This window comes from Tribolium castaneum, chromosome 2, assembly GCF_031307605.1.
Source record: "Tribolium castaneum strain GA2 chromosome 2, icTriCast1.1, whole genome shotgun sequence".
Classification (NCBI taxonomy): Eukaryota; Metazoa; Arthropoda; class Insecta; order Coleoptera; family Tenebrionidae; genus Tribolium; species Tribolium castaneum.
In genome coordinates, this window is record NC_087395.1 from 20,742,898 (window position 1) to 20,756,502 (window position 13,605).

The 13,605-nt window shown below is 31.3% G+C and overlaps 2 protein-coding genes across 5 annotated transcripts in view; both read right to left on the reverse strand.

Moving 5' to 3' along the window:
* Window positions 1-1,260: 1,260 nt before the first annotated feature.
* Window positions 1,261-6,058, reverse strand: Ctns (Cystinosin). Of its 2 annotated transcripts, none has more exons than XM_008201462.3 (9): window positions 5,894-6,058; window positions 5,415-5,529; window positions 2,670-2,760; window positions 2,445-2,621; window positions 2,254-2,394; window positions 2,069-2,168; window positions 1,730-2,020; window positions 1,565-1,682; window positions 1,261-1,456 (listed from the first exon to the last, which is right to left on the reverse strand). In XM_008201462.3, the coding sequence occupies exons 2-9, from the start codon at window positions 5,470-5,472 to the stop codon at window positions 1,329-1,331; spliced, it is 1,104 nt and encodes a 367-aa protein (XP_008199684.1). In that variant the 5' UTR covers window positions 5,473-5,529; window positions 5,894-6,058; the 3' UTR covers window positions 1,261-1,328. The 2 variants fall into 2 exon arrangements, with proteins under 2 accessions (XP_008199684.1, XP_064210710.1); XM_064354640.1 differs by having other exon boundaries at window positions 5,415-5,538; window positions 5,894-6,037.
* A 2,751-nt stretch (window positions 6,059-8,809) lies between these two features.
* LOC655640 (uncharacterized) overlaps window positions 8,810-13,605 on the reverse strand; it is a 145,874-nt gene continuing 141,078 nt past the window's right edge. For all 3 annotated transcript variants that reach the window (XM_008201460.3, XM_015983760.2, XM_008201459.3), the window contains 2 exons: window positions 12,996-13,208; window positions 8,810-12,935 (listed from right to left, as the gene is read on the reverse strand). In XM_008201460.3, the coding sequence (XP_008199682.1) occupies window positions 12,829-12,935; window positions 12,996-13,208 (320 nt within the window). In that variant the 3' untranslated portion in view covers window positions 8,810-12,828. The remainder of the gene's footprint in view (window positions 12,936-12,995; window positions 13,209-13,605) is intronic.

Consider the following 13,605-nt stretch of genomic DNA (forward strand, 5'->3'; position numbering starts at 1 on the left):
GTTTTATCGGTCGGGTCGGTTTTTGTGGGTATTTCAAGATTTTAGATTAAAAAAAGGGATCAGAACAGATATCCAAAAGTTAGAGTAATAAAACGACGTACAAATAAAACGTTTCCGTCTTCGGTAGTTCCATTAATGTTGCCAGAGAGTGCAGTTGTTCTATTACTGTTAAGTTTTCAGAGCAATAAATTTAAAAAAATTATTGTATTTGTATTCCGGTTAACACAAAGCAAACAAAAAATACAGGAGATAGAGCATTAAATTCTCAATAGTAAAACATAAAGATAATATAAATATTTTAACGTAAACTATATTTTAAAATTTTTTATGCTTTTACTAATTTATACTCTGCCTCATATTTTTCAAAATGCTGCGAATACGATTACAGATACAAGAAAAATGTTAGGAAGGAAGTTGTAGAGAACAAAATTTCCTACAAAAAAGTCCGCCCGGCCATGTCTTTATCTTTAACTATTTAGGCCCCAAAGTTGTTCAAAGACGCCTAAGCGACGGATTTGCTTCATTTTGCCGGTGGTCAAGTATTGGAAAGTTAATTTACGCTAAACCGTTGAAGATGGAAATATGGTGTCGCATACCTTCTTGTACAAAATTTAATTCTCTACAACTTTGTACCTTACGCTTTTTTATATCTCCAACCGCAAAAATATAAGGTGGATAATTTATTGCGCACCGTCGCATATTTATCAAAACGCTGGGAATACGGTTGAAGATACAAAAAAGTGTAAGGAACAAAGTTGCAGAAAATCAAATTTCCTATAAGAAAGTTTGGGACACCATTCTTGCAGCTCCTGAAGTTTAGGTTTAAGTCAACTTTCCGTCACTTGGCCCCCGGTAAAATGAAAGGATGAAACGAATCCGTCACTTTAGCGCCTAAACCGTTGACGATAAAGATGTGGTCTCAGATTTTTTTAAGTTAATGTAATTTCCTACAAATTTCTTCCTAACATTTTGCTATAATACAAATTTTAAATAATTTTTTGTCATGCTTCTTATGAAAATTTGAGCCATTAGTTGTACTCGATAAAGCCTATAAAGAATGCAAAGCTCAACATTTCAGCTATTTTTCTAAATAGTTAGTGAATTAGTTGAATTTAAATTAATTAAAACGGTTTAGCGCTGAGACGGTATAACGCTCGAAGCGCCCTCATTTTTACTCTGTCGTCCTATTTTTTGGGTTCAAAAAATCCTGTTTCGTCTCCTAACTTATAGTCCTCCGTAGGGATAAGTAATACTAACAGAAATAATAAAACTCTTTATTTATGTAACACAGTATGTAAAATCACTATAAACTTTAACAAAATAATGTTTTATTGCTCTTCGTAATTTGTGTGTCTGTATAAAACGTAGTGTTGGACTATGAAGAAAATATCGAAGACCACGGAAAAGAGGCCTAGGCCGAACTTGGTCGGGTCGCCGAAAATAGAAACCCAGTCATCTGTAAAAAAATCACGTTTTTGGTATTTCGCATTGAAACTGAACGATTAAGTTATTATCGCGATTACAAAAGCCAGACAATGATAATGACGACTGACGTCATACGTACCATAATTGTATGAGATTATAATCATTTGAAGCATACTCAAAATGCCTCCTGTAAAATCGAGGAAAATGTTCCCTATGCTCCACCCAACTGTACTTTGTCTCTTGTAATTCATGTATGCCTGAAACCGTAATTTTTTTAAACGTATTTCAATTAAAGGAATCAAACCTGCGGAACATATTTGATGAGTGTTATCGTGAGTTTAACATAGGAACAGTAGTACAGGAAATCCAACCAGTGGATCACGTCACTGGCCGCCAAAATAATACCAATGAAAAGAAATAGACCAAAAACTCCAATTATTATTCTGGCGACATGCGACACTCTTTGGTCGCTCCGTTCATACAAATAGCATTGAACTATCGTAATTATTGTTGCGGCAGCTGCATGAACAGCAAATACGATGTCGTTGACTTGAACGGGATTTAAACCTCGAGGATATCGGTTTGAGTATTCCGCCTGAAAGGAGACTTTTGTACAACTCACTTTGAATCACGCTCGTAATACCTTGATTTCAGGTATGAAGTATAATCCTAAATTGAATACTGCATACAACGTAAAACCGATGATATTGAGGGCCAGGAAGTCGAAATTGAGTCCAACCACGCTAAAAACAATACAGTCTAACTAACAACAACTTAATTGGCGCAGTCGGTAGGTTTCAATTTACACGTGAATGAACGTTTCCTTACCTTTTCCTCTGAAAATTGACATAAATCTGCGGGTAGAAGGAAATAGACCACGCCACGAAGTAGATCCACCCAATGACTAGAGAAAACGTGTCAAGTTCTGGGTGTTTTTGAACTGTGACTCGGACAAAGGCCTTTCTAACGCTACAAAAAATATATTTAGGGGCAATTAGAATAAAGGTGTGAAACAGTACGTTATGCTTGAGTTGGTTGCATTGGCTACGACTTCGGAGTGTCCGGCTCCAATTGCGTGAACTATTATATTTACATCTTCATCTTTCGTAACGTTATATGAGTCTGGTTCCACACGAATTATGTCTTTATGCTGAATATCAAATTTGATGGTGAAAGGAGCATAATTTGTGACGTTTCTAGAAAAGTTGAGTTAGTTTGGTTCTAACTATTGCTGAAATAATTACCTTAATATTAAATTAAATGAGTCTGTGTGCTCTAATTGTATAGTTAAGTCATTTGTCGATACGCTAATATCACATTGCGCTTTTTGTACAACTGCAAAGAAATGAATTATTATCGTGAATTAATTGTAGTAGTCGGCATTTCGATACAATATTCGACTGAAACTTCAAACTGAAAAACTAATCAAAAATACAGAGTTTCTGTTTTTTCATTGGTTTTCACTCTTTTCTTATCTTTCAATTGAAAGGTTTTTCGTTATTTCAACTAATTTGCACACCAAATACTGGGTAAATGTTTCGTTTTTTGAAGTAATGTATGTACATATGACTTGCATAATAAAGATAAACTATTGTTTCAGTTTACAGACAACAATGAGATAAGTTGTGCTTAAGCCCCGCTGAAAATTAGCTGAATAATTATTTCAGAAAATTTCGACCGATTTATATTGTTTTTGAGTGATATATCTTGTGGAAAACAACCGAAAAAGTCACCAAACTGGATCCAGCAAAAACTTGCATAAATCAATAAACTTTTATCAAAACAAGCCAAAATATTGAAAAAAAAATGACGCAGGTAACATACATAAATAAACTAAATAAAAAGCAATTAAGTATAATTAAGTAGGTATATCGGCATATTTATTTTTATTTATTTATTCATTCATATCTTTTTATGAGAGGTAGATTATTATTTTTAAATTCTCAATAGTAAAAGCCAAAAGTAACGTAAAAATGTTATCGAGAACTGCATTTAAAATCACCATTTTACCAATTATAATGATTGTGCGACGATACAAAAAAGTCTAAGAAACAAAGTTGTATCGAGCAGATTTGGACGTTTTTGGGACTTAAACCGTTAAAAATAGGAATATCGTCTCGTAATTTTTTTTGTAGGAAAGGAAACTTATTTTCTATAACTTTCTTACACTTTTATTGTATCTTTAACCGTACTCGCAAAATATGGGCGCAAGCTTCAAATCTTTAGTAGGTTATTTTTTCTCATGTCTCCGCTTTTTTTCCAAGCATTAGTTAAATTAAAATTTTGAGAAAAAAATTTTTAGTTCTCCGTAGGTGTATAAAAGTTGGGGTTGTGTTACTTTTTTTTAATAATATGCGCTAACTGATAAGTATTTCGTATTTATTTTTAAAATCACTGGTTCACATTAAAAAAGCAATAATTTAGTCGTCCAACTAACTCACTTTTGTGGGTCTTAAAGCAACTTATTGGTATAATCTTTTAAATAGTTTCTCCGTATTATAAAAAGGATTTCTTCACCGAAAACCCGCTGAATTACGAATGAAATGTCTCGTTTGAATAACTGGTTTTAAAATAATGTGTGCATATATGACTTGCAAAATTTAAGTGTATTAAAATACCGATTGTTTAACTCTGAGATAAGTTTAAGCCCGGCTGAAAACTCGCTGAATACAATTACAGTGAAACTCGGTTATAACGAACACTCAAGAGACTTTAGAATTGGTTCGTTATAGCCGATTGTTCGTTTTAACCAAACTTTAAGTTCTAAGGTTTGAAATAGATTTTACTAAGAAAAATACATACTTATTAATTACATAGGTATAAATATGTAATTGACAAATGACAAATATTATATTTATTTACTTATTTTTGTTTGTACTTAACAGTTTAACTGTTTTCGTGGTATGTATTACTTTTGGAATCATTCTGCAATATTGGAAATGTTTATTGTTTCCTAGAACGTACCAAAAGTGCACGTGCGTTCGTTATAACTTAAAAACCGAATCGTAAATCATTTTTTGTCTAATAATTGGACGTTAAAAGTGATCGTTCGTTATAAGCGACGTTCGTTTGTTCGTTAAAACCGAAACAATTTGTTACAATAATAGGTTTTCAAATCGGAACTTTCAATTTTGTTCGTTATATCCGAGCGTTCAGTAAAAGCTGGGTTCGTTATAACCGAGTTCTACCGTATCTCCGAAGTCACCAAATACCTGGATCTGAATTACTAAATTCAGCATTTTCTTTTCTATCACATCTACTTTTTCTATAACATTCGGAGGACGTCTATAATTAATTTTATAATATCACTTATTATTTAATAACATATTTATTTAAACATTGAAAATATGAAATAAAGATATTATAATACGATTAATCTCAGTGACACCTTACACATTTCAACAATTTGTCGACACAAGATAAACGTTATTAGGAAAAGAGTAAAATAAACATACACAAATAAATGAATGAAAAACAAAAAATAATGAAGTAGGTACATCCGCACATTTATTTTTATTTATTTAAACATTAAACATTATATTTATTTATCTTCCCACGTGATTTCAGCTGAGAATCACTTCATTCTTGAGCACAGTATCACTTATTTCAAATAATCATATGAGATTTGAATTACGTTATTTCAACCAATTCAAGTTTGTTTTTGGGGTCTTAAAGTACCCTTATTTTAATTTTTGTGTAATATTGTATCGTTATGCCGATCATTATTGTGAAAAGTCACCCCGTGATTAGATTGGAAAAGCTCGGTTAGAATATCCCAGGTGAAAGCAGTTTTTTCGAAAATGTGGGCAATAAGCAACCGGTTCTTGTTTGCACACATAACAAGCGTGCAAAAAGTCGTAAAGTGTGAATTAGTTAAACCTTTTACCTCTAGCCGTTGCTTTTCTAATCTTAAATTTTTGGAGAATGAAGACAACTACAGTTTTATAAAATATTCAATAATTACAACGATTAGTCGGCGCAAAACTCACCGTTTATGAATAATGTTGCGATAAGTAACAGTTTCCGTCTTGTGAAAATACGCTGCATTTTTGAAACACCACTTGTGGATTGGGGAGATTTGGCGCCCAACTGGTGGCGGCTATCCTACAATTACTTTTGGTCCTTAGTGATAAGGCACTTTTACACTGATATGGAAAGACCTAAATCTATTATTTGGGTGTAGATTAAATTTGATGATGCTATTAATACTATACTATCTATTAAGAACAATTTGCATCGAAATTGGGACGATAAGCAAAAAATTTGAAATGTAGATAAACGACACAGGGACCGAATTTTTAAGGTCAACTACCCAAACTTGCAACAGATGCCTCAGGAAATGGGACAAGAGTATTCAAAAATGTGTTATGCTGCGCTCAGCGACTGATATAATTCTATAATTGGATTAAACAAGGTGAGCATAAAAATGCATATCATCAAGGTTGATTATAAGTGATCGATTACGAACCTCGAACAGGTGTATGTTTCAAATCAGTTCATCACTCTTGGATTTGTTTTGTTTCGAACACACACCACCACCGTGACTAAGTACTAGGTTATGTTTACAAGCTATCAAGCTTTGGAGTTTGAATAGTGATAGACACTATCTGCTGTACTTATTATGCTAGTACAATAATCAGCGTTCTCCCACCATTGAAAACCGCATTTTATGACGAATTCTTGGCTGCATCAAATTTCGGACTAGGAACGAGTTCAACAATGAAGAATTAATAATTTAATTGGAAATAACGCTTCTCAATTGACCATTGTCTACAGCATAATTATTATTAATGCGAAAAAACTAAAAATGTAATTGTAACGGAACACGCGTTGGGCGCCAGTGTATTTATTGATCGAAGTCGAAGACGAGCTGACACACTTTTTGTCTGCCGATCGTGAAAGTCGTGCGATACTTATTTCAGCTCAAATGAGGGGCCGTTAACTTTAAAAAATGTAAACAATTCAAGTCATTCAAAAAAAATCACCAAAATTCCGGTTAATTCCCATAGTATTCCAGATTAATTTTTTATTGATCATTCCATATTATTATTTATTATTTATATTATCCTGAAATTGCAACTTATTTTTTGTATATTTCCCGTACTTAATCCCTGTAACTACGGCAATTCTTAAAAATCTAACGTAATTTCTATTACCCACAAGTAACAACCTTTGACAATGCCAAAAAAGAATTATCCAGAAAAAGTCCAGTAATTCACAAATAATTCCAGTAAAATTCCATTAACATCATTCTGTAATTCCATCCTTTTTCTTAATTTTAAACGAATTCTAGTCATTTCAAAATGAATTTCAAAAAAATTCAGAAATTGCGGCAATTTATAATTCCTGTACTTTCAAAAAGTTGTAATAATTAATTATTTAATTAATTAATAATTAATTCAATTATTTAATTAATAAATAATTAATTCCGATAATTTTACGAAATTGTACCATAATTTCCATTGGAAGCAATCTCGGATAATTCCAGTAGATAATTCCGAAAAGACTTTCCCAATTCTTGATAAACTTCAGTAATTCACACATACTAGTTCCAGTAATTAATATTTCAGATTTATTGAAAAATAATTCCTGTAATTTCTTGGTAACTCCGATAATTCTGACAAATCCCAATTTTATTTCCAATAATTCTAAAAAAATCTAGTGATTCGCAAAAGGACGTCAATAATTTCAAAAAGAGTTTTATTAATTTAAAAAAAGTCTATCAATTCACCAATAATTCCTGTAATTACAATAATTCATTGTAATTCCAAATTCATTTATGTAATATTCCATCCTTTTCGAATGGAATTCTGGTAATTCCAAAAAAATTCGGGAATTCTAGCAATCCATAATTGCCATAATTTCAGAATTTTCTAATTACAAAATAATTTCTTAATAATTCATTCATGTTAATTAAAACTTTTATTATTAATAAAAAATTTAATTAATAATTAAATTAACTCGTATTATCCTACGAAATTTACCGTAATTTTCATTCCAAGCAATTTTGGATAATTCCAAAAAGAATTGCAGTTATTAAAAAAAAATTTCAGCAATTCTGAATTCCTGATAGTTCTAACAAATCCCAATTCCAGTTCATGTAATTTCCGATAATTCCAAAAAGAATTCTAGTGATTTACAGAAGAACTTCCTTCAGTAATTTCAAAAAGATTCACGTTAATTCTAAAAAGGTTTATTAATCCCCTATTTATTAAACCTGTAATTCCAAAAAAAATCACCAGTAATTTCAACATTACTAGGTAATTCCAGGTTCTTGTAATTTCAATTTCGTTCTCGTAGTTTTAACTCATTCTTCGTAATTTCACAAAGAATTACAGAAATTTTATTAAAAAAAAACATCAATTCACAAATAATTATTTCAAAAAAATCACAAAAATCCCAGTAATTCCAACCAACTAAAGTAATTATCCAGATGAAGTTAAGTTGTAACGCCAACTTAATTCCTATAATTTCAAAATTCCTAAATTTCAAATTAATAGCATGATTCAAGAAACTTACAAGCATTTCCATTACAAAAATTCCAGTGATTCGAAAGAAAAGTGCAATATTACAAAAAACTCTATCAAAATATCTGTTATTTCTACAATTTCTAGTAATTCCAGTTTAGTTTCTGTAATTTCCATTAAATTTTCATAATTCCAAAATAATCCCTAAAATTCCAAATTAACTAATTCACAAAGAATTAGAATTATCAACAATACTTCTGCAGTTCCTCTACAATTCATAGTAATTCCAGATTAATTTTTGTAATTCCAACTTAACTACTGTAATTTTAATTTTTCCAACTTCCGAAAACTTCCAGAAAAATTGCAGTACTTCACAAATAATTATCGTAATTCTAACTTAATTAATAGCTGATACTTGAATTAGTATTCACGAATTCCGGAGTAATTACTGTAATTCCAACTTAACTCCACTAATTCTAAGAAATTCACCTAATTTCCATTCCAACAATTTCTCGTATTTTTTTAGTGATTTAAAAGACATTTAAAGTAATTCCAAAAGCATTTCAGTAATTCATAAAAAAAATCCAATAGTTCGAAAAAACTCTACCACAATTTTATTAATTCCAATAATCTATGGTAAATCCAGATTAATTTTTGTAATTCAAGCTTTCATGTACTTAATTTAATTTTCGTAGTTCCAAAAAGAATTTCAGTACTTCACAAACGATTCTAGTAATTCCTAAAAATTCCTTCAATTCAAATAGTAATTCCAGGTTAATTTTTGTAATTTCAACATAATTCCCGTAATTCCTTAAAGAATTCTAGTAATCCATAGATAATTCCAGTAATTCCATAAATTAAAAAAAATATTTTTTTAATAAATCCCAAAGTCCCCCGGGTTCAAACAAAAAATCTCATCTCTTCCATGTTTTATTCAGATAATGTACAGATATTACAACAATTGTATTTGTTCATATATTCAACATTTTGTTTTTTTTTTATCAAACAAAACATCCAAGGCACCATTCTTCTATAGCACAAAATGGCTCGTTTGTATAATAGTGTGCACACCTGTGACTTGCAAAATTTAGGCGGATGTTCGTAAAATAGCGATTGTTTGAGATTAGATGCAATTGAGATAAGTTTTGCCCGGTTTATAACATGAATTACATTCCTTGATTGTCTCTACAAACGAGTCATCACGTACTGTACATATTCTGCCTTTGTAAAACAGTCTACTTGCTACAAGTACTAACTTAGAGTTTGTTCCAATTTAATCTATTTTATTTTACATATTCAACTAGTCTAATCCACTAAATTCGTTAATAAATTATACATACATATCTTACAATGATTGCAAATCGCACAACTTTGTATGAAATATTAATCATTTCGGCTTTAAGTCTATCGAGACCGTTCGAACATGATTTATGGGTGTGTGGCATACCACAAATTATGTTCCGTCATTGATGGGACATTTTATGCGACTTTGGAAGAAACATGAATTAAGTGACACTACACTTAAACCAAATTTAAATCGTTTCGAGGAAAATTTATTTGTACGGCAAAACCTATAGATGACTGAAAATACACGAGTGATGTAAAGTTGCATTAACTGTCCCACTACAACCATTTGTCCGTAACTGTAATTATAAAATGGTAAATTATAACGCTGTATAATATGTAGGTATACAAATTTCTACTAAACTATCTTATATTATTGCTCATGGAAAAGTAAAAACGTAATAGTCTAAAATTAATCGCAATTACAAACATGAATACAATCTAACAAAAATATAAATATTGCTTCCGGTTACCAAAAATATCACCATCCATATATTTTTAAACAAGCAAGTGTTAAGTGCAAAAATACGTATTTTATTGCAAGCATTTTTCACGAATAAAAATGCTATTATCGTTCATTTAAAAACTCCTTGAAATCAATCACAGTTTTCAGCTATTTTGTTCTATACTTGTCCGGGTGTCGGGACGGAAACAAACACATTCGTCATTAATGATATGTTGAGTCCTTTTTTTCTTCTCGACCGAATTGTGTTTGTTTCGTCTGGGTTTGAAAAGAATTCTAAAACTATTGAAGCAAAGTTTAAAATAGGTCGGAGAGGAACACCTTTAAAAACACTAATCTTACGATTCGATTCAAAGTGATTAAAAGTGAGGGTTACTTCTCTATCGGTTCTACTTGCAGTAATCACAGATTAAAGTATATACTTAATTACATTACAATATACAATGGTATCTTGAGACTCGTTTCTAAGGGAGAAGTGGGTAAAGATCGAGACATTTTCATAAAGCGGCCACGGAGGACGAAACAAGGAGGTAGAGTAAAATAAATTGCTTTTTTTTGTTTTGTCTATGGATATCTAAATACTAGGATGTGACACGACCTGTATATACAACGTTCTCGTTCTTATTAGTTCGGTTAGCGATCACAAGGTAAAAAAAAACAAATTACAGGAAAATGGTGCATTAAATTCTGAATGGTAAGAGAAACAGGTAATGCAAAAAGTTTATCGAAAACTCCATTTAAAAAAATCAATCACAAAATTTAAATCTTTAAAATTTCGTCTGTGAATTGCTAGAATTTTGCATTTGTCTTCTCCAAATATCAACAATGTCTCAAGCAAAATTATTGTAAATAATCAATTTAGTTCTTATTAAATTGCAGCACATAATTTAAATTATTAAATAATTTATTATAATTATAAATAATAGATAATTACATCAGTTTTGATAGTCATGTATAATAATTTTAGACAATTCAACTTTGTTCTTTTTAATTTGAAACCATCATGAGAAGAATTCAGGATAATAAAAAGTGGATTTACAGCTACAGTAAACCACAGAAAGCTGAGTAAATAATCCTGATTATGTAATTTTTTTTATTGAAATTATGTATAAAAAAGTCGCTCGCTGTATTTAAAAAACAAGGAATACAACGCACGCGAAAAATTACAGGCATATAGGGCATTAAATTATCATTGATATTTCAATTATCATTTTTATAGTAATTTATCAATGATGTTTCTCGAAAATTTAAATTAAATTACAGATTTTTCCACTAAGGTTGTTGCAAGGGTTGAGTAACCTATGCAGGCATTTGTACCTGACCGGCAAAGATCAGCAAAATGTCGTAACTGGGTCACTTAACAAGCGCCAACTAAACAATAACAGTTTTTTTAAACTTTAAATGGAAAAATTATTATTTCAGTTCAGTTCACTTTGTTTTAAAGCCTCTGTGTAAGATAATTTTGATGTTATAGAATTATTTTATGGTATCAAACCAGTATTGAACTTAACCCCGAGTTCTTAGTCAAACATATGGTCCTTCGAGCCGGATATAAAGATAAGAAATAAATGCAATGCAAAATAATGTAAAAACTGTATTAAAAAAACTTTTACCAATTCCAAACAAAAATCTGCGAATATGGTTGTAAACACAAAAAAAACGGTAAAGGAGAAAGTAGACGAACAAATTTTACTTCGAAAATGTCTACTGGACCTCATCTTTATTTCAACCGTTTTGTTTCAAATTGTTTTTAAGTGTTATCTCGTCACTCAACCACTGACAAATATGAAACTTTTAAACTGGTAATAATAAATATGTGACCTCGCAGAATTTTTGAATTTAATTCTCTCCCATTTTCTTATATTTTTCTTGTCTCCTTAACCGTATTCCCAGTGGTTTGAAAAATATGGGACGGGACGCTAATTTTTTCTCATGCGAAAGTTTTAGTCAGTCGACATTTTTTATCTTAAGAATGTGATTCACGTTCCTGTCTATCAGAGTCTAAATTCATTGTAAACAATTTGGAGCTACTGCACTAAATTTTTGAGTACAGTAAATCGAGTTATTATTTCGTTTCACCTTCTAATATTTAGTTCTGTAACATCTCCTTATACAGTGAGTGACAAAATTATGCAATAAATGCATTAAAAATGAAATATTTTGTTTTGACAAAAACTAATTTGATTAAGTAATTTAATAGGCTAATTTGTTGATGTTTAAAGTACGAACGAGCGATGCGAGTAATTGGATTTAACAGAGATTATTAATTCTCCATTAACAACGAGTGGTCTACAAATTTTTTTCTATCATTATGGTGACAAAATTTGAACTTAATGCCAAAGTAAAACCAATTTAAATTTTTTCATCGCAACATCTTTAACGTCAATTTTAACTTTTAGGATTTTAACTTTGACAGATGTCATTAAAATTTATTGTGAAATAAATGGAAGAGAAACGATGAAAATTCGGTAAAAATCAGTAGTAGGTGATTGAAAATCATAACGTGTAATGTGTGAGATGTAACTTTTGTATTTTTAAGATGTTTTGTATAAATTGTGTCTAAGATTGCACCGTTCTAGATACATTTTGTGCACGCTTGTCACAGACAAAATGTAGTACTATTTTAAAAAAATCTTAGTTTTTGAAAAAAAAGACTTTATTATAATCGGTGGGGTCCTAGAAAAAATAGTGTATGTGGCACACATTTAATAATAAAATAAAAGATATGTCCCAATGGCTAAACAAATTAAAAGTTTCTTTAAAAAAATGTCGTTGATGTAGCTCCTCAGAAAAAAGTATGTACCTATAGTACTTTTCAAAAAGAAAAAAGACCATTTCAGAATTTTTGTCAAAACAGAACAGTTTTAATGAAATTCAGTAGTTTTGCTACCCACTGTTATTTCAGTCCTCCGTAAGCGGCACTAAACCCATCCGACTGAAGGTTGTCAAAAAATAATAATTGAGGATGGGTGCAGCTGTACAATTTGAACTTTAATCACTTCTACTTATTACATATTTAACAACAAAACACAACCAAGATATTCCGTTTCACAACAAAAATCGGACCGGCGAGGACCTAATAATTCCAGTCTCATCATTTGAAAATTTCCTAACTTACGAATATGTAGATCATCTCTGAATAAGCGCTGTGATGGCAAATTTTAGAATATAAGAGAAGAGGGTGAGTAGTAGGAGTGCTTTAGTTCGCTCTGATTTGCTGGTTTCGACGCACTTGCCTGAAAAATTCGATTCGGTGTGACTATTGGATCGAGATAATTTTAACGATGTACTCTCACCGGTACTCGTGACGTTAAAAACCAGCTCTCCGGTGATTCCCGGTCTGACGATGCGATCACAGTTATCGGCAGATGTCGAAAAGAGCACCAAATCAGGAGTGGACTCCTTGTAGATGAAGCAGTATCGCCGAGAGCCGTGCGATGCCCGACTCAGCGGAGTCGTTATCAAGTAGTTGGTGCCGTTCTCCTTCCATCCTCCGTGGCACGAGTAAGCTGCAACATTCAATTAGGAACTTGACAAGCGAGCAAGACAGGACAGATATTGAAATTTGGGGCTAGGGTGCATACTAAGTTCGATGCTGTTCGGAACAGCAATGGACAAGATGATAACCCGTTTCAGCTTTTTTCATGATCGTGTGAGGAGAGTTAAGGCTGACATCCTGTTTTTAGTACTAAGAGAAATTTCGAAATCAAATTCCGAAGTTTTTTTGTTCGTAACATTTTAAGTCTCCTTTTTAATATCTCATTCCTAGGTTATAAACACTATTTTAAAACACGTTTCCGATAGCAACAGCAATAAAAATGTTCTAATAAAAAAAATGTATATTTTATATTAAGTGATAGAAATGAATCATTATATGCGAATGAGTGTGACAGTTTCCACGAGCTT

What these genes read in the sequence shown, in the direction of transcription:
- Ctns (XM_008201462.3), bottom strand. Translation starts at nt 5,472, where the DNA reads ATGCAGCGTATTTTCACAAGACGGAAACTGTTACTTATCGCAACATTA. An exon ending in TCATTTAATTTAATATTAAG is followed by an intron (nt 2,622 to 2,669) that starts GTAATTATTTCA and finishes CAACTTTTCTAG; the next exon opens with AAACGTCACAAATTATGCTC. An exon ending in TATAATCTCATACAATTATG is followed by an intron (nt 1,457 to 1,564) that starts GTACGTATGACG and finishes ATTTTTTTACAG; the next exon opens with ATGACTGGGTTTCTATTTTC.